The following is an 18,761-nucleotide window of genomic DNA, read 5'->3' as shown; positions in this document are numbered from 1 at the left end:
GCAGAGCTGCCGCGCAGCGCCGGGTGGGGAGAGCAGCACCACGTGCAGGGAGAGCCGACACACCGCCATGTCCACCAGGGAAACGGGGGGACAGCGGATCACCCCGCCTGCTCAGCCTCCCCCATCACCACCTTCTAACCGCCGGACCTGAGCGGGGCCGCGAACACCCGCTCGAGGCCGCGCTCCAAGCGTCAGCAGCCGGCGGCACGGCACGGCAGTGGCTCGCTGCCCACGCCGCCGCAGCGCCAATAAGGTGCCGAAAACACTCTCAGGCCTTTCAGATAAGAAAGATTCAGGGCAAGGGAGAGTTACCAGCTCGAGAGCACCAACACTTGTCAGGGTTGTAGCGAGGCTGATAAGCCGGGCGCGGGAGCGCCGGCACCATCTGTGCGCAGCGACAGGAGGAGAGGCTGAGCGCCAGCTCCCACCCAGGCAGCCCTGCCCCTGCCCCTGCGCCTGCTCCCGCTGCCCACGCACCCCTCAGCCGACACCCTCTGGGCACACACTGACACAGTTTCGAGGCGCTCTTGCTGCTGCCATGGTTGTTCCTAAAAGGGCTCCATATTTCTGTTTCTTTCTCCAACGGATTGTCAGCAGCAGAACCCCAAGCACTAACTTATTGTATGATCACCCATCCTTGCCGGTCACCCAGATACGACTCTATCAGCTGAAGTGAAACCTGAATTATTTTCTTTCTCAAGAAAAATATTTTATATCTTGGAGACATAATAAATAATACAACTCATGAGACTAAGTTACACACACTGGCTCCTACCTCCAGCCTGTCTGTCCTCATCAGCTTCTGGGCAGCGGCGGCGGCAGCGGCAGGAACCGGGACACCGGGGTTCCCTGTCACCAGCATGGGGGCGGTGGGCAGGATCTCCGCTGGGACCAGGCCCGGGGACACGGGCCCCAGGTAGGGGTTGAAGGCGGCTGATGCGTTGGTGGCTAAGCTCGGTGCGACAGAAAACATCGGCTGCAATCAGAGAAAAGAAGAACGTCACTTTAAATATTTATACTTGCTATGTCGTCAGCATAGTAACTTTTTGGCTGTCACCACGAAGCACGATGGCAGTGAGTTTCTGTTACTAGTGGGAAAGAGGCATTTGTCGTGTCTGTGGAAGAACACGAGAACACCCGCGCAAACGTCACACATGAGTGAGTCCATAAGGGCAGGCATCGCCCGCCAGCCCCCCTGGTCCTCCTGCCCCAGCCTCCCCCGTGCCACCGCAGCTCTCGAGCATACTCTCATCTGATCCGCCCTTGAGCAACTCCACCGTAACCTCACGGCCACAGGAGCAAGTCCAAGGTCTTTGGGGGGGGCGGGGGCACGTCCAAAAGGTGTCTGAACACCCACTCCTGGGGAAAAAGGCACCTGCATGAGAGCCCCGACAGACCGTCACACCACACGCAACTTCAGACACAGATAAAACACCTTTCTGACCCTGATGACAGCCAGCACTGGTTCAGAAATTACAGAGGATTAACACAGGAACAAAACCAGACAACCATAATCATTTATTTTTACAAAATTAAACAGGCTGTCCATGCAGATATTCAGACAGAAATACACTGCATCAAGGATAGGCTTTGTTTAGACTAAAACACTGAGCCAGAGAGAGAGTGAGCATGCAAATACCATTTTGTTTGTTTGTTTGCTTGTTTTAAAAAAAGAAAGAGTCAGATGCCCTTGTGGGCTTATCACATGTTGTGAAGATAATTGGATGTAGAAGAACAAATAATGCTGTAAGACCAAATGTGGAGCTGTTACACTGCAGTAAAGATTAAATAACTCCTCTGCCCCACTGAATGCGAAGGCACTGCGCGACCAGTGTAATCGCCAAATAAAATTCAGTCTGGAGCGTTTAGTATCTAAATAAAGCAGTTACTCAAGGCATTCAGATTTTTCTCCCAAACTATTTTTTAGAGGGAAAAACAACTACAAAGTTAACACAACTCTTTTCTCTGTTTCATATCTATTTAAGCCAGACAGCATATAACCCCCCATGTTTTTGTATTCCTGAGGAAATGACTGAACCGTTTGGAAGTGAGGAACAAGTCCATCTGAAACACTGGACAAAAACACATGCAGAGATTACTGAAGAAAAAAAGACTGAAAGTTGCTGAAAGTTGTGTAAATGGGAGTAATTTAACATCTCTGGTTTTTCATCCATGTGAATGAAGACCAGGAAGATTTTACAGGAAGTAAAATATTACTCTTAAATACAGTATTAATTAACTGCACTTTTCATTACTGTGTTATCAGCTATGTAATAAAGAACATTAAAAATAAAACTACAAACCAGTCTGTTAGTGTGTAACTTAAGAGATAGCAATGTTTGATTTCAGCCCAATATACTCACTGTACAGTAAATAAAAGACTATCCCATTTATTTTCTGCTGAGATAATTTTGTACTAATATAAATATCCTGAGGCCTTTAGATCCCTGCAAAATACTGGCACATTTTGTCAAAGCCGCTTCATCCTATTCTGAAAGCGGATGTGCTGTGAGGAGATAAAAACCTGCCCTGCAGTGGTATTAGCCCAGGCTCTGAGCCGTGCTCCTGGGCAGCACGCAGCGGGAGCAGGAGCCTGCCAGGGCACAAACCCCAACACTCCTGCACCCCAGACAGGTTCCTGGCAGCGCGGAGGCCTCGGAGGACGCGTGGCACAGCCTGGGGCTCGCAGGGACCATCCCCAGCCACCCCAGCACTGCCCCAAGGCTCGGGCAGGAGCGGGCTCTGCCCTGAGGGTCACCCCAAGCACCCCCTGCCACCCGTGAGCATCAGCCCAGGCTCAGCCCGGGCTCTCCCGTAACTGCAAACTGGTCAGAACTGGGACCTCGATGCCACGCAGGAGGAGGGACAGGTCAGCCCGAGCTGCTGGGCTGCTCTCTGCTGTTCACTGTTTCCCAGCGAGCTTTCACTTCCCCGTCTCTAGAAGCAGAGGAAGTATTTCTCTATCGCCATGACCAAACCATACAACTACCGACTGGCCTTGCCGTTCGGGCCCTACCATGCTGTGCCTCATGCAGAACAGCAAAAAAAAAATAAATACACAGCTCCTGTAATCAGCAGAGAGAACAGGGGTGAAGGAGGACACAGCCCTGGACGCAGCTCCGTGCTGCCAGATGCTCCCTAACCCACGTTGTCTCCTCTACTGAATAATTCTGCTCTAAAACCGCCCGTGCACCAGCACCGTGACCCTGAGGCGCAGCGCTGACCCCCGCGGCTCTGCCTTTCCGGGGCACTGCTCCCTACCGGGCTCCATCCACTGGCAAGGAGGCACAGGGGCACCTTTGGAAACCGGCCTCTGCAACACAACGGGGCCACGGCTCCTCTCGGGACAGACAGACAGACAGACTGACAGGCGGGCTCTCTGCCAGTGCCCCAGCCCCAAAGTATCAGCTGCCCACCGGGCAGGAGCCGGACCCATAGAACACATCTTTTCGCAGTCACTGACCCAGCACCTGGACGCTGAGGAAAGCGCAGGCGGGTACCGCATCCACCGAGGGCCCGCAGCTGCTCCTGAAGGACAAACACCCCGCAGGAAGGTCTGGGGCCTCGATCTGCTGCAGGTTTGTACCCGCAGCGCCCAGCAGATCCCCTCTGTGGCACTGCACGCCCCACGAACGGCCCCGCGGCTCAGGCCTGGGCACACAGCAGCCTCGGGGCTCCCCGTGCTCCTGAGGAAGGCACCCCCAGTCTCCAGCCACCTTCACCATCCATCTCTGCTCTTCTGGTCTTGCATTTACAACTTCCCGCTTCTAATTAGTGCTTTTCATACAAAATGTGACTTGGAAAAGGCAAATCCAGGGTCTGACATCGCTACTGTGAAACAGCACAGCATCACCCACTGATGCCCTGGTACCAGCCGATGCCAACCAGTGCCGTGGTCTAGCTGAGCCCAACTGCCCCACACTGGCTCAGAAGCGAGGAGGGCAGAGCTGACCCGAGCAGGCTGAGCTCTTCCTCAGGATCTCAGTGCTTGAGGCAGCAGGACACACAGCCCCACTCACCATCTGAAATCAAGTGCCAGCTAAAGACAGATAGAAGAGTGGACTAAAAGGGGAAGATGGGAGAAGTCCATTACTTGCAACTAAGATAATTAAAATATTTATCAAACAGAAATATGAGTGAAAGGATCCTACTGCTTTACTTACTAAATCAGAGTCTCTCATTAAGTTAGTTCACTTACTTTTATTAAAGCATAGGGTATTGATTTTTGTAAACCAAAACAAACTGACTGAAGCATCGCTAGATGGGAAGATAAAAATCACTTGCTAGAACACCCTGAAATAACATCCATTTCAACTGGGCTAAAAAATGAAGTAATTTTAAGGCCAAATTAGTAGGATGAAATCCATTTGGAAACATTATTGCTGGGACAGCCACTGGCCCTTGCTGTGAATCCTCGTATTGAAGGGAACTGAATTCTGAAAATGCAGAGTCTGTGGGGTCTGAACTGAAGCGATGCACGCAGAAATGGCCCAGGCACGGGCAGGAGGTTTGTGCTGCACTTCAGAATATAATGACTTACATTTTGCTCATTAGGGACAGTGGGAGTGTAGCATAAAGGAGAATTTAAATTTGATTTAAATGTTACCCTCACACTAGCCTCTCTTTATATTAAAGCAAACGTTAATCCAAAGGACTGCATTAGTATTTTTTTCATGTTTACCCAAATGTTGGTGTGTGCCTACACACTGCTTTGTATAAACCTGAGAGCGTATTTGGCTACAATTCATGAAACAAACAGACAAACAGGTTAACAGGGAAGAATATTTTAAGCAATGGTTCTTGCTGTTGGCTGCATTTTGATTTAAGCTTTCTCTTAGTCACAAATATGAATTTGCTGGCACTAATGCTGTACCACTGTACTCAAATCAGGAAATAAAAATAAAATTGTGGCCTGTGCACACGTCTGTTTTGAGCTGCTGAAACTGAAAAATCCTTCTGAGGTGGCTCTGGAGTTACAGCACGTAAAATCCAGCCTGCCTGCGAGCCGCCTGGCTGTACAGACCCGCAGACCTGCTTGGGGTCCGAGCGCCACGCGGGAGCTGCGGCCGCCGGAGGGGAGCCGGGAGCTGTGGGGCGCAGCTCCGGGCCCCGAGGCCAGCACTGCCGCTGCCTCAGCTCCTCGCCTTGCCCCCGTGCCACCGGGGATTTTATTTAAAGAAAAGCCAATCAAAAGGCAGAAAACAAAGTGCGGTATCTTGCTGTGCTAACAGGCACTAAAGTCAATTTACTGTGACAATCCGACCACAACGTTTTCTGCTTTTCTCCCCTACATACACTTTTTCTTGAAACAGCCGAGGCATAAAGCTCTGTGGGAGAGAAACAGTTGTATTAACTGAATCAAGTAAGCTACAAAATATTTACTGGTATTCTGCAGACCCACAAAAGGTGGGGCCAAACAACCATTTGGCCCAAGCACGAGAGTCCTTTCTGCTGAGATGACTTTTCCTAAGGATTCAGCTATATTTTGAAGAGTATTAACTGTCACTGTGTTTTCTGAAATAAAAGCTGAAGAACTCATCTAACAGTGAATATAGCTTTCCTAATGGAAGATATCTAGAGGTAAATTAAACTCCCTAAACTCTACCCATGCCAGCAAGAAAGGAGTAAAAGAACTGTCAGAGAAGTGCTAATGCAGATATATTTATTTTATATGTATTTTTCAACTTCTGTTCTCCTTTTCTGCCATTTTACCCACTGAAAGAGAGATTCAGCCAGGGAGCATTGTTTGCCTTTTTATGCAGAACGTATCAGCCATGCTCATACATTAAACAGCGCCAGTCTCACTCATACATTAATCAGTACCCTCTAATGTCTGAGCTAGAAATTTATATCAAAAGGGTTCTGAGCCAAATTTACCCAAAGGTCAGCTCAGCTCACCTCTCTGGATCTGGCACAGGGCGTTCAGCTCCCAAATGCATATGTACATGGTGGGCTGGTGCCAATCCCTGTTACATTTGCTGAAACGAAGCAAGAAACTCAGCCACGGCATTCGACAATGTGGAACGCGGTGCTGCGCCTGCTTACTACGGCACAGGAGGAACCGGTATGATGTAACACGCGATCACACTTCACCACGACCAGATGAGAGGTTCTGACAGATTCTCCTTCTCCCACCCCTTGGCTTTCTGCAGAAAGTGTGATTATCTGTACTGCTTCCTGCCAAAGCCGAGCTGTGGATCCTGCAGGTCTGGCTGACAGGAGCCGTACATCACCCAGGGCAAGCTTTCTGCTCTGCCTGATGATGTGCTGTGAAAACCAAAGTCCAGTTCCAGCAAGTAAATTCCCTGGGAAGCTTCCCCTGAGTGAACGGGAAACATCCAGTGGGAACCTTCTCAAACCCAGGAACTTCCTAGAGCGCAAGAAATTGCAAGGGAAACATCTATTTATAAAAATGAGATGGTAAAGGAGGTCATTCCCTTTCTTAATTTTAAGAAATATGTAGCAAAAAATGCATTCCATTAACAAAAGATTAACCGGATTAATTAAATGAGCAGTATTACTGCAAGCAAGGGAGCACGAAGCAGTGTGAAGACATACAGACCAGCACTGATCGTGTTTGATTTCTCCAGCAGTTAGCGAGGCCTGGGGGCTTTTCCAGCGTGTGAGTCCCTGCTAACTCCTCCAGGCCCAAGTCCCTGTACTCACTGAGCCAAGCCCAGAAGCGCACGTACCACAGGCTGTAAGGGGGCTCCGGGCATCATGGCGTTGGCGAGCTGCATCTGCTGGGCCAGCATGGCCATATTCTTCTGCTGAATCAGGTTATTGCGTCCATTTATCTCCAGCTGCGTTTTTAAGTGCGGTGGCGGGTGAAGGTATTTGCAGTTTTCCCTTGAACATCGACCCTGAAGAAGAGAACCGGCACAACTGGGTTAGAAGCTGCAGGCGTCTCCTCGCGCCATCGGCTGAAACAAAGAGACCTCGGAGGAACCCCCCAGCTGCTCCTCCAGGCCATCATGCTGACCAGGGCAACCTGGCAGGCTGTATCAGCTGCTTGCTTTGCTTTTCTAAACTATGTATTTCTGCAGTATAACTCTAAACCCCACTCTTTCTTTTAAAAGTTTGCTGGAGGCAGCTTACACCAGTTGTTCCCGTAGCCCAGCCTGCCCACCCTCTTTGGACACATGTTTTTGCTCAGGGGAAGCTGCACCCACGGGGACTCGGCACGGCCCAGACCTGCCTCCGGGAAGCGGCAGAGCCCGAAAGCCAGCGAAAGGAACACGGTCTGGCTCCAGGGTGAGCCCATGAAGGCTCGAGGGCCACCCGGAAAATGCTGAAGGCTCAGCAGCACGCACAGCGCCGAGCGCACAGCAGGACGCGTGGCCCAAGTACTGTTAACGCCAGGAAACCAGCACCAGCATTCTGCACTTCCACTGAGCTAGAGTACAGCCTCTTTGGAGAAAACCTCTCACGTATGATGCATTTTTATTGTAGTTGAGCAAAGCAAACAAGAAAATTGGGATTGACTCGTTACTGAATTTTTCATTAAATTCAGATGCGGTAAACAACAAATTTCATGCACTAATTTTATTTGGATGAAAGGGCATTCATCAATTTGACAACCACCCACAGCAAGAAAGAATAAAAAGTAATTCTACGTGTAAGGATTCTAGATCCAACCCCACTGTACCTCCCCGTGACCAAGTGAACCAGCTTCACACGTACAACAACCCTCTTGGTGCGCCCCCGCCCGCGGCGTCCCAGGGCCACGGGCAGCTGGGTACAGTGGTCACTTCTGAAAACTAGCCCCAGGTCCCCCCAGCTGTGCCCCCGCTGTAAAAACCTCTAGAACACGAGGCCCAGGCGGAGCGATGGGCGCTGCGTGCGCGCCCGCCCAGACACACTGTGCCGCAGAGGAAGGTCGGGGAGGAGAACCCCCCTTCTCATGAGCTGGGATTCGCATGCCAGGAGGCTCCAGGAAATGCAAATTCATTAATGGAGAAGCTTGACACCCTAACTGCTCTTTAAAATTGTAACACTGGAGCCCTACTTTCACTAAAGCAATGGTAACAATAAAAAAAACCCCAAACAACTAAAAAGAAAAATTGAATCCTTGTCTGGGAAAAAAGATTCCTTAAATTACATTTTTTTTCCTTTACTCATTCATCTTTGAAATAAATCCAAACAGGAACAGTGACAAGGCAAAAGACAGCCTTAATTTATGTAAGAAACCTTTTTTATCGTGAAACGTTAATTCAATACAGTTTGACCTTATACTGCAATTTTGCTCAGAAATTCACGATGTATTCTTGTTACAAGATCTGCCAGAAGTCTAATTTGTGTGATGACTTTGTCTCCCCTTAAGGCTGGGATAAACAGTTTGCTGGTGTCCCCCTCCCAGCCCATCTCTCCTGCCGGCAGTCTTAAAACTCATTTTCGCCATTATTCCACTGACATCCGAGCGATCCCTGCGCGGGAGACAGACCTGACGCACACACACGCGCTCTGTGGGTCTCCTCAGGCTACACACCAAGACCACAGAAAGCCCTACGGGTGTGAGGACGGCTCCTGCCACCAACAGCAACGCAAGTTCACCTCCCCGCGCCCCCGTGCCCGATCCCCACGCACGCTGCCCTGGCTGGAGCACACCTGCTGTCACACCACGCCGTCCAGCCCCACGCAGCCGCCGCGGCCCCGTGGGAAGGCGCAGAGGAACAGTTCCCTGGCCAGGCCTGGGGCTGCAGCCGCCGGCCTTCCAGGCCGTGGCAGGAGCCGGGGGGCTCCCCTGGGCCCTCTGCCCTCCCCGCGGCAGCCCCCAGGACTGGGGGTGCCACGGGCTGTCCTCGGCGGAGCGGACACGCGGAAGGGAACGGCGAAGCCCCGCGAGCCAATCTCCCCAGCTCCGAACCGACCGAGGCAGGGCCAGAGGATGCACAAAAGCCAGAAGCACAACTGTGCTACAGATAAGACGGGGGGAAACACGCGCAGCCTGAGAAAATATTTTGACAGGGGAATGGAGTTTCCTACTGCAAATAAGGATCAGGATACCTCAGTAACAACCATTAACGATTCATAAAAAAGACAAACTGATGGTGGCAACAGGAATTGGTGTTTACAGTGCACAAATTTTAGCCGCTGTACTACTGAGACAGTGTTTTTCTATGTGTGCATGTACACACAAACGTGTGAACATATATATCCGTACCTATACGTGTATCTAGGCATGTGCCGGGTGCTGCTCCACCTCCAGCACCGCCCGGTGCGGCTGCACCCGGCCGTGGCCGGGGGGACCCACACCAGCACCCACCACCAGGGCTGGGCCGGCGGGACCCCAGCGGGAGCTGTGCAGCTGCCCTCCGCCCGGGACAGACACCCACCGCCCAGGACAGACACCCACCGCCCGGGACAGACACCCACCGCCCCGCCGCGCCCTCGGGCAGCGCCGCACTGACAACACCGCTCAGCCTTTAGGCTGTTTTGCACAAATAAACCAACCTCATTTCAGCACCCCCCACCCCCCCGAAGCATTTCGCAGTGACATGACCTGGCAGGTAAAAGGCAAGCGCTTCCCAACAGCTTTATTTATGGCAATTTTTCTCTTGATACTAAAACCCATATTAACTGTTGCTACCACTAAGTAACACGGGGCAAAATTACACATTTACTAGCTGCCTGGAAGATGATCTCTTACATTAGTGGAGTGTAAAAATCAGACTTAATTACTGCTAAATGAGTAACATGAAACTACAACATGTGTTGCTGGAATCAGAGAGGAGCAATTAACAAACCTGATTTCGAAAGGCAGATTAAACTCTATGTCCCTATTTCAGTGGTGGGGTTTAGGCTGCTCCAGACCGGATCCAGAGTCTGGCAGTACGTGTTGTACATCCCGAGCACTTAACGAACTTCACAGACTCAAATGCTTCAAGGCCAGAAGACACCCCTCCAGTGACCTAAGGAGATGTCCTGGGGCTCCTGGGAAACAAGGAGCCCTCCGCTGCTTCCCCATCAAGGCCATCATTTCCACTCGCTTAGCAGCTGATCTTTAAGACAGACAATTTACCCTGAGTTAAAGACTGCAAGAATATACCTCGTTCCCAGCTAAACTGTGCTCATGCTCAGTTACCATCACCTGCTACCTGGAAGTTTACATCATGTTTGTATGATGTCTTGGAGTCTAGGGCAGCATTTCAACCTTTCTGAATTTTCAGATTCTATCAAATTGTCCAAAATAAATGCAGACTTCTCTGATTGGGAACAGGGTTTCTTGTCTTTCTAATATTCCATGGACCTTCAGAAATGGTCCACAGAGCGCCCAGGAATCAGAAACTGAAGTCTGAGAACCCTGTCAAAAGTCTCAACCAAGAATTCGGACTGCATTCATCTCCTTTACACTGCGAGCAAGAAGCTGCTTAATTACCTTTTCGCTAGAATCTGGTAACTTCAGCCAACAAAGTCTAAACCAGATTTTCATCTCTCTGAACCTCTTCAGAATCCTTTGCTGGTTTTGCAGTCATAAAAGAATGAATATTAGATAAGGCAAGTAGACTCGCAGAAGTGGAAACTGAGCACGCTGGCAGCATCCTGAAATGCTGTACCAGCACGCTGGTAGGGTTTTACCAGAATCCTGCTAAAACTTATTAAAATCGCTCCTGGGGCTCCTGAGGCCTGCTCTTCAGCCAGGCACGGACACGCTCCCCACCCGTGTCCCCGCTGCCACTAACCAGCACCCTCGGGGCAGCAGAGCCCGGAGCAGCGGCCCCGCACGCTGCCGTCAGCCTCACGCGTGCCCGGCTGGCGAACGCGCCCGCAGAGCCGGGGGCAGGCGGGCGCCTCGGCCTCCTCCCAGCAGGAATGCCGGGGCGGGAGGAGGCGCAGGCCGCTCTCACATGATGTTTTTCTCCAGCCATCGTATCAACAAGGCTCAGGCAGAGCGCCCAGGCTGAAGGGAGCCGCCAGCCCGACCGCCATTCAATCAGGGCAGCAGGACGTCTGCAGTATTTTAAGCTGTCTAGCCCTGGCAAAAGTGGGCGGTGGGGATGGGACAGAGGAGCCGGTGGCACTTGCTCACCCAGGGACCTGTGTGGGGTCCCGGGAGGTGCCTCCACACCCCCCCGGTGCGAGGTGTGGGTCTGGCGCCTGTCAGGGCAGGGGCAGGGAGGGTGACGCCTCCTGCTCGGCCCCCAGCACCTCCCGTGCCCCTGTGAAATATCTGCAGGTCACTGACCTGAGTGCATGGCAAGCACACGCTGAACTGGGGGGGCCCCAGGCCCACATCACCCCGGGGGCTCTGTCCATCTGTCCATCCCCGCTGCCTGCTGGATCAGGCCCACCTCCCAGTACCTGCCTGATGTAAACGCCGTGCAAACATCACGGAACAGCGAGGGCTGGCAAGGGCAGCGCCAGAAGACATTTGTTTGCAAGCTGATCTACCTGTGCCTTGCCTTCTGCACAGTTCCTCCTCCCAGCAGCATCTCCGAGAGCCCTTCTCACGCCTGCGTGCCACGCTCCGCGGCTGCAGCCTCTGCACCCCGGGGCTGGCACGTGCTGCACCTCCACCCGAAAACACCCCGGGGTCCCCATCTGCCACCCGCTCCCCGCCACTCAGGGCTGAGTCCTGCACTCCCAGGGCACGGGCAGACTCGCCGCCGGCTCTGCCAGCAGTGCTCCAGGGAGGCTGGGCTGGCATCCCAGCCAAAACCATGGCATCTGGGGAAGTGAAAATAAAAAGCCAAACTGGGAGCAGCTGCAAAGACAGCAACTGCCCAAGAGTGGGAGCTGCCACGCTGCGTGAGGAGCCGGCGTGGGGTGGGCGACCCCCGAGGGCCAGGGACACGGGGATGCTATGTGGAGGCCATCAAACACGGCTTCTGGAGCCATGCACAGCTTCTAAGAAATAAAAAATAGATGCCAAAACATACCTTAAAAAATTGGTTATTGCTAATCTCGAGTTTTTGTTCTGACCCACGCACCACGAGAATATGTGCAGGACTGTGGAAGAGGAAACACGCAAAACTCAGGCAAAAAAGAAACCACAGTCAATCCCGTCTTGGAAAAAAAAAACAAAAATCCTGCATTGTGAAAATACAGCATGAGTATTCTGCAAAACTGGGATAATCTGACAAACATGCTGGATTTCAATGTTACCCATAGATATTTAAAACTTCACACAGATGAGCACGAAATGAATCCATTTCTGTGAGGTCACCACCATCATCTTCTCTACAGCAACGTTTTTCCGTGAAGCGCACCCTGTTTTTCATATCCCACACTAAATGTTAGAAATACAACAGCAATTCTTGCTCTCTGAAAATAACTGCCTTCCAGAAAATTCCCTGGTTGTATGTTTAATAATGAAAAAGTGTTCTTGGGATTCACTTCTGAGATTACAAACTCCTTCACCTGCTGCAGTTACAGCTCAGGTAATACGGGTACTAACAATTTTTACATTTTCCTTGAGGGAAGATTTAATGGAAATACCATCAGACGTCGATAACTAATTAACAAGAAGATAATTTGAGCTGAGTGTGCTGCGGAGCCCTCCATGCAGCCACGCCGCTGCCCGGCAGAGAAGCGTGACCCCCCCCGCAGCCCCGGGGTGCTGTGACAGCCCCCACGCTCGCCACCGCCCCGGCCAAAACCCTCTGTGCCCGGCTAATGCTCCGTTCCCAGTAACGGACGGTGTGACTGCCATCTGTACCCGCGGGGCATCCGGCTGGGTCCTGGGCTGCGAGGGGACCCGCGGCCGGGGGAGCCTGCTTGCCCAGCAGGAGAGGGCAGAGAGGTGACACCGCGTCCGCGTTTCCGTCCGCGGGGTCGGCGGTGCGCAGCCGGGCAGTGCTGGGCGCCTGCAGCCTTGGAGAGGGGCCCCCTGGCAGCAGAGTTGCTGTGGGACATCAGCAAACACCAGACTGGGCACCGCCGAGCTAGAAATGCAGAACTTTGACTGGACAGAGACTAAAGGAAGATCACATTGCTGCTGTCGTCTGATAAACACTGGGGAGCGCACACTGAGCACAGGCATCCTGCCGGCGCTGGTTAAGGTTATCCTTCTGCAGCGGTAAGAACCCAGAGAAAACAAACAGACCCAGCGAGCCGGTGTGTGCCACTGCCCCTGCTCCGGCACCGAGCCCTTCCTCCGGGCAGGGCGAGCCGCCTGCCTCCACACGGAGCTTTTCTTACGCTGCTGGCATTAGGCAACACTGTCCACCCTCCGCGGGTCTGAGGTAAATACGTCCGTATGGACAAGTTTCATAAATGCAGCTGGTCTGGGAAAGTCTTAAAACTAAGCTGCGCCAGCCTGCTGGGTCTGTTTATTTATGCTATTTTTATACCACTGCAGTAGCACAACCCCAGTCACTGAGCACTTCTACACCGCTCTGCGCGTGTTTATACAAGAACTACTGCTCGCAAAAGCAAACAGGGAAGCTGCTTGTTTTTCAGCAAGCCCCCAACACCGGACCGTTAAAATATCACCGTAGAAGCCCAGGGGCAGAGGAGAACTGAGAGCACCAACGTGCCACTCGCTGCGTGTGGAGACGTTACGGGAATAAACCCTGGCTCTTCCCCCAGCGTCCCTGGAATAAGCCCCCTGCCCCTTCCCGTGGCCGCCTGCGCTGTGGGCAGAGCTGCTGGCACGGCGCGAGGGGCAGCGCGGGGCTCTGCACCCCAGGGAGGGGGCCAACAGCACCGGCCACGGAGCCTGGGGGGCTTGCTCACCCCGACCCGAGAGCCGAGACACTCACCTGCATCCCCGCAGCACTGCCCCGCCGGGAGAGCGGCCGCCCCCCCTGACCCCCTTGGCTAACTGAGTCCACAAGAAGGGACCGTCACCATCCAACCTAAGCACAGGACTGATGCATCCACCTTTTGACTGAAATTTTTAGCAGACGTTGCTGCTCGGGATGTCCTGGAGCCAAATTAATTCTCTGATTTAAAACTGTTGCTTAGCAACGGGGCTTGAGATGCAGGAGAGGGAAGCGGGGTGCCCATGCCGGCTGGGCAGTGCGGCCGCGAGGAGCTGCAGCCAGCGCCGGGCCCCTGCCTCGCCGGAGGGGGTGTGGGGGCACCTCATGGGCAACAGGTAAGAACAACCCCCCAGTGCCGCAGGGACACGCAAACTGCGGCCCAAACTCTGCTCTTGCTTATTCCAAAATAAAACCGAAGTGAGAGAAATACCAGTGGAGTAGCTCTGGGTTCTGAGCAGTTTCTCCTCAGGTGGTTTTGTGAAACACGTGATCCGCATGCAGCACTGCTGTCGTCATCGCTCCCGTTAAATCCGCGAGACACACCAGAGGATGCCACGAACCCGGGTTTTACGCACAAAAGCCCCGAGCAGAAGCAGGCTGCAGTCGCTGCTGACAGCCCTCGGCAGCTACCGCGGCCCCGAGCCACCTGCAACGTCACGCCGGACCCACCACAGCATTTCTGTGCCGTCAGCTCCCGAGCTGCTTCTCAGGATCAGACCTATAACCCTCGAACATTTAACAGGGCTCCTCCTAAAACCAAAAGAAAAAGCTTCCCGCGGCCAGCAGAGACTGCTCTGAGTGCTGCACATCCCAACTGCACAAACACCGCCCTGCTACTATTTAACAGTTACTAATGACTGATGTAATTAAGCCAACCACTTTTGGCTGTTCTGAATGTGCCACGACACAGAAGGGCCGCAGCCGCCTCGGCTCAGCCAGGGGGCTCTGCCCCGGCGCTGCTGGTCCCCCCGTGCTGCGGGTCCCCGACCCGCCGGCACCCGCGTGAGCCAGCGCTGGCAAACCGGCAGCCACGCCGAACGGCACCGAGCAGCACAGCTGTAACAGATTAAATGGTTTTGATCCAAAACAAACATGCAAACACCTCCCTCTTTGAGGGAGTATAAATTCCTTCCGACAGCGGAGCGCGCGGTGTGCTAAAACCCAAGCAGGAAGATGGCTGTTATGTAAAATCCGAATATTGCCTGTAAATGGTAAAACTATTTATACTGATGCCCATGTGTTTTATGGGAAAACATTTAACTACACGTAAGCTACGGTTTGCTTTTTAAAAATAAACTGTTTGCACATGCTTTGTTGTAGTAGCTGGCCTGCCAAGCACACACTCAGACAAACTTTATAAATGCTAAACAGAAAGAGTTACCGGACCTATTTTACTGACCCGAAGCACACGAACTGCCGTCCCGGTGAGTCAAGGGCTACGCTTGCGGCTCCGACGCCGGGCAGGGATCCAGAGGCAGGACCACGATCACTGAGGCAGTGCCCGACGTCGCTGCACGGCCCATTTGCAGACCCAGCCCAGCACACACCCGAGGAGAGTCGCTGCCCCTCGGCTCCTCTGGCAGGTCCAGCGCTGCCCCGGCACAGGGCCAGCCGTCCCCCCTTGCTGCGGGACCGCAGGTGCCTCTCCCCAGCGCTGGTCCAACACCGTAACCTGGTTCAGCGCCAAACCCGCCGGCTGGGAGTGATGCTCGCTAACAAACCCTCGGGCACTGTCCCTGCCCACAGGCCGACAACCTGCCAAGGAGGTGGCGCGGGCTTGGAACCTCCCAAATAATTTTCACTCGTGACCAGACGCCTGCTGTTGGCAAATGCACGTCTTCTGAGGCAGGAGGGGAGGGCACTGGCCCCATGAAGACCCCTCATACCTCGCCAGGCCTGGGCTGCGGCCAGGCAGCACATGAGTTGGTGCTCACACCCTCTGCAGACACACTTTTTCTCCTTAAGGTGAAGGCTGAAAATGAAATCAGTTTTTTTTTTCAGGGGGAAACAGCTGTGATTGATTTCTTTTGTCCAAAACCGCACACTCCAGATGCATGAGGAGCTCAGTTTTCACTCCCCAAAGGCGGTCCAAGAGGGTGTGAGCATCCTTCATCCTGATGCAGCCCCGAGGTTCCCCCAGAGGCTGAGCTGGCCAAACCCACCGCTCACTGAACAAGGTGAGCTTCGTCGTGAGCTGCTCAGGAGCCATGTGAGCACAGGGATCAGATTGCCGCGGGAGGGGAGATCACACCCGTGAGCAGCGAGCGCTCCGTCCCAGCGAGCGCACGGGCTTTTACATGCGAAGTACACACGTATCCATCCCAGGATGGAAATACCCCATTTTATACTTGCACAAACCATCCTGAGGATCCATCCTTAAAACCAAATTTCTATTTTTTTCAATTAAGCTGTTCCAAAACTTATTAAAATCCATCAGCCCTGTCACCAGTGCCCCCGATCTCTGTGCAGGCCCAGGCAGGGCTGCCCCTTGGCACACTCGGCTCTTGACTTCAAACCAGCGACTCTCCCGACCGCGGAGGGACGGGGGCACTCAGGGCTCCAGCCCAAAGTCCAGTTCAGCTGATCAAAACAGGAGCTGCCCTCAGCCTCGCTGGTCCGCACCTCCCGTCTCGTGGTGATGTTGCTCCGAGGGGATAACTCCGAGGGGTGTGGCTGCTTCTCACAGCACTGGCACAACTGGCAAAGCCAACCAGCTCCAGAGCACCCGCAGAAGGGCAACTGCTGAGACAGGATAATCAATGCTTCATGCCGGAGTAAAAAAGAGGAAAGTCATCTGTGTATTTCTGGTTTTGTAAATGGTTTTCAGGCATAAGATGAGAATACACCACGGCACAGCAAAACGCAGCAGGCTCTTGTTTCTACATGGAATAACCACATTCCTGGCACCACCGTGGTTGGGCTTCCCCACGAGCAAGCACGCTGTCCCGGCTGCCTACGATGAACCCATAGAGGATCAGGAGACACAAATGCTCCCCCTTGAAATACCCATTTCCCCCTCGAGTGCAGCAAGCGACGCAGTGACAGGCGGAGTGCCGGAGGCTGCAGGGCAGAGACCGGCAGTGATGGATGCGAGGGTTTGTGTCTCCCCTCATTAGCAGCTTGAGCTGACCTTCAGCCCTTATCTGTTTCCCCAGTTATCAGCGTCACGCTTTGACGTGCCCAAGCACACTTCTCTGGCCTGGAAAATCCTCCCTAAACATCCCGCCGAGCGACAGCCCAATTCCACCTCCCCCCCAGTCCCACCTCCTGCTTCCACTGGCCGTGCAGCTGAGAATGACACCGGCCCCGGATTTATATACTAGCCCTCAAAAGAACTCACGAAAGTTATGAGTAAGGTAGAACCCAACCAAGCACAGAGCTGCAGTGGTCGAGGTAAACCTCTCCCGCAGCCGCTGGGGTTGGTACAGCCACGCAGAAACCAGACGCCCATGGCAGAATCCCTGCTTGCAGAGGGAAATCAGCAGAAAATGTGGTAAGGGGTTGATTAAACAGCAGCTGATGAGAATAAATATAACAACTGCTGAATTTCTATTAAACAATAATAAACGTGCTGAGCGGGATATTGCCATTATCAAACACCGGGGCTGAGGAGTGTGGCACAGGGTGCATGGTCACAGCACCAAGTGACCCGCGAGAGGGGACACTCCACGCCGAGCCCGGGCTGTGGGGCGCAGCCACCTGCACCCCCAGCCCCGGGCACCACAGCTGCCAGCCGGGGCAAACAACGTCCCCCCGGCCCTCCTCATCCCAGTAACCCATCGGCCAAAATAACCGACATTAGTAAATTATGAGGTTTGTATTGCTTAAGGTAATCTCAAGCAGAAGAAAGAAACAACTGCAGGGAACCTCAGGAAGGTGCCACTCACATGCCTGCTCCCCTTCCTAACAACTGCAGCAGTTTTGCTTCATTTATATTCCTACAAACTTCCATTTGTTTTTACATCTGTGTTATGTATCCAGTTAGATTACATGTCACCATTTAATAATAGTAATAGTAACAGTAACAGTAGTAATAATAATAATAATAATCAGGATGACTGCCTCAGCACTTACAGAAATCAACCTCTTCAAACTACCTGCGCATTCCAGACCACACATTTCTCTCTCATGTCACTGCCCCATACGAGCACGCCAGGAGGTGTCACAGGCACTGGTGGGAGCCAGGGTGGTGTCACTGCTGGAGTTCAGGCAGGCAGGAACAGAAAAATAAGCAATAAAAAAAATGTGTACCTCATCTCTCCCTCGTCATTTCACAACACTTACAAACCAGTGCGCGGCCCTCTGCCTGCTGATTTTTGGGAAGAGCCTCCAGCTGCCCCCAGCCCCCCGGGAGGTGCCGGACACTCACACACATTTTGCAGCACGGATGATGAAATCAATCACCAGCAGCACCCAGCAGCCGTGGTCCCACGCTGCCCAGCAGAGATTTCTGTCAGCACTGACATTAATGAAGTTCTCACAGAGAACACATTTTTAATGAAGAGCAACAATAAAATTATAAAAATCATTGGGATAACTTTCCAGAGACTTCAGTTCAGCTTGAATTTGTCTCCCATAAGGTTTTCTCCTGGACTGCAACAGCTGCCAAGTGTTAGCAAAGAAAAGCAGGAAGTATTTTTAACAACAACAAAAGAACGCCCTGGGTTTTATTAGGGAGCTGAAATATGCATTTATTCAGCCCTTAAATGCGAGCCTCGGGGAGTGGATTTGTAGCGGGGAGCATGACAACACCCCGAGAGCAGAGGGACGTGGCAGTGGGTGGTGACACCGGCACGGGGAGGGCGCGCACCCCGCGCCGCCGGCACCGCCACCTTCCCCTGCTCCTGACCCGACCGCTCGCCGCTGCAAAGCCCCGAACCAGCCAGCTCAGAGTCAACGAGACTCAGCGTACTTTTGCTTTTACTGGTCTTTGCCTTCCTCCATTTGCCAGTGGGCTTTAGCATCAACGTCCCTGCGGAGCAGGAGCTTCCCGGGCAGCCCCAGGGACCCCCTGGGCACCCCCCCACCCCTATCCCATCCCATCCCATCCCATCC

General features: G+C 53.0%; 1 protein-coding gene across 5 annotated transcripts in view; it reads right to left on the bottom strand.

The window, feature by feature from the left end:
• Window positions 1-18,761, bottom strand: part of MBNL1 (muscleblind like splicing regulator 1) — a 95,505-nt gene that overhangs the window by 21,228 nt on the left and 55,516 nt on the right. For all 5 annotated transcript variants that reach the window (XM_026854580.1, XM_026854579.1, XM_026854576.1 and 2 more), the window contains exons 2-3: window positions 6,693-6,863; window positions 776-976 (exon numbers count right to left, since the gene is read on the bottom strand). In XM_026854580.1, the coding sequence (XP_026710381.1) occupies window positions 776-976; window positions 6,693-6,761 (270 nt within the window). In that variant the 5' untranslated portion in view covers window positions 6,762-6,863. The remainder of the gene's footprint in view (window positions 1-775; window positions 977-6,692; window positions 6,864-18,761) is intronic.

This window comes from Athene cunicularia, assembly GCF_003259725.1.
Source record: "Athene cunicularia isolate RWA chromosome 9 unlocalized genomic scaffold, athCun1 chr9_part1, whole genome shotgun sequence".
Lineage (NCBI taxonomy): Eukaryota > Metazoa > Chordata > Aves > Strigiformes > Strigidae > Athene > Athene cunicularia.
Note: the sequence above shows the minus strand (reverse complement) of the source record. Positions and strands in the feature narration are given on the sequence as shown.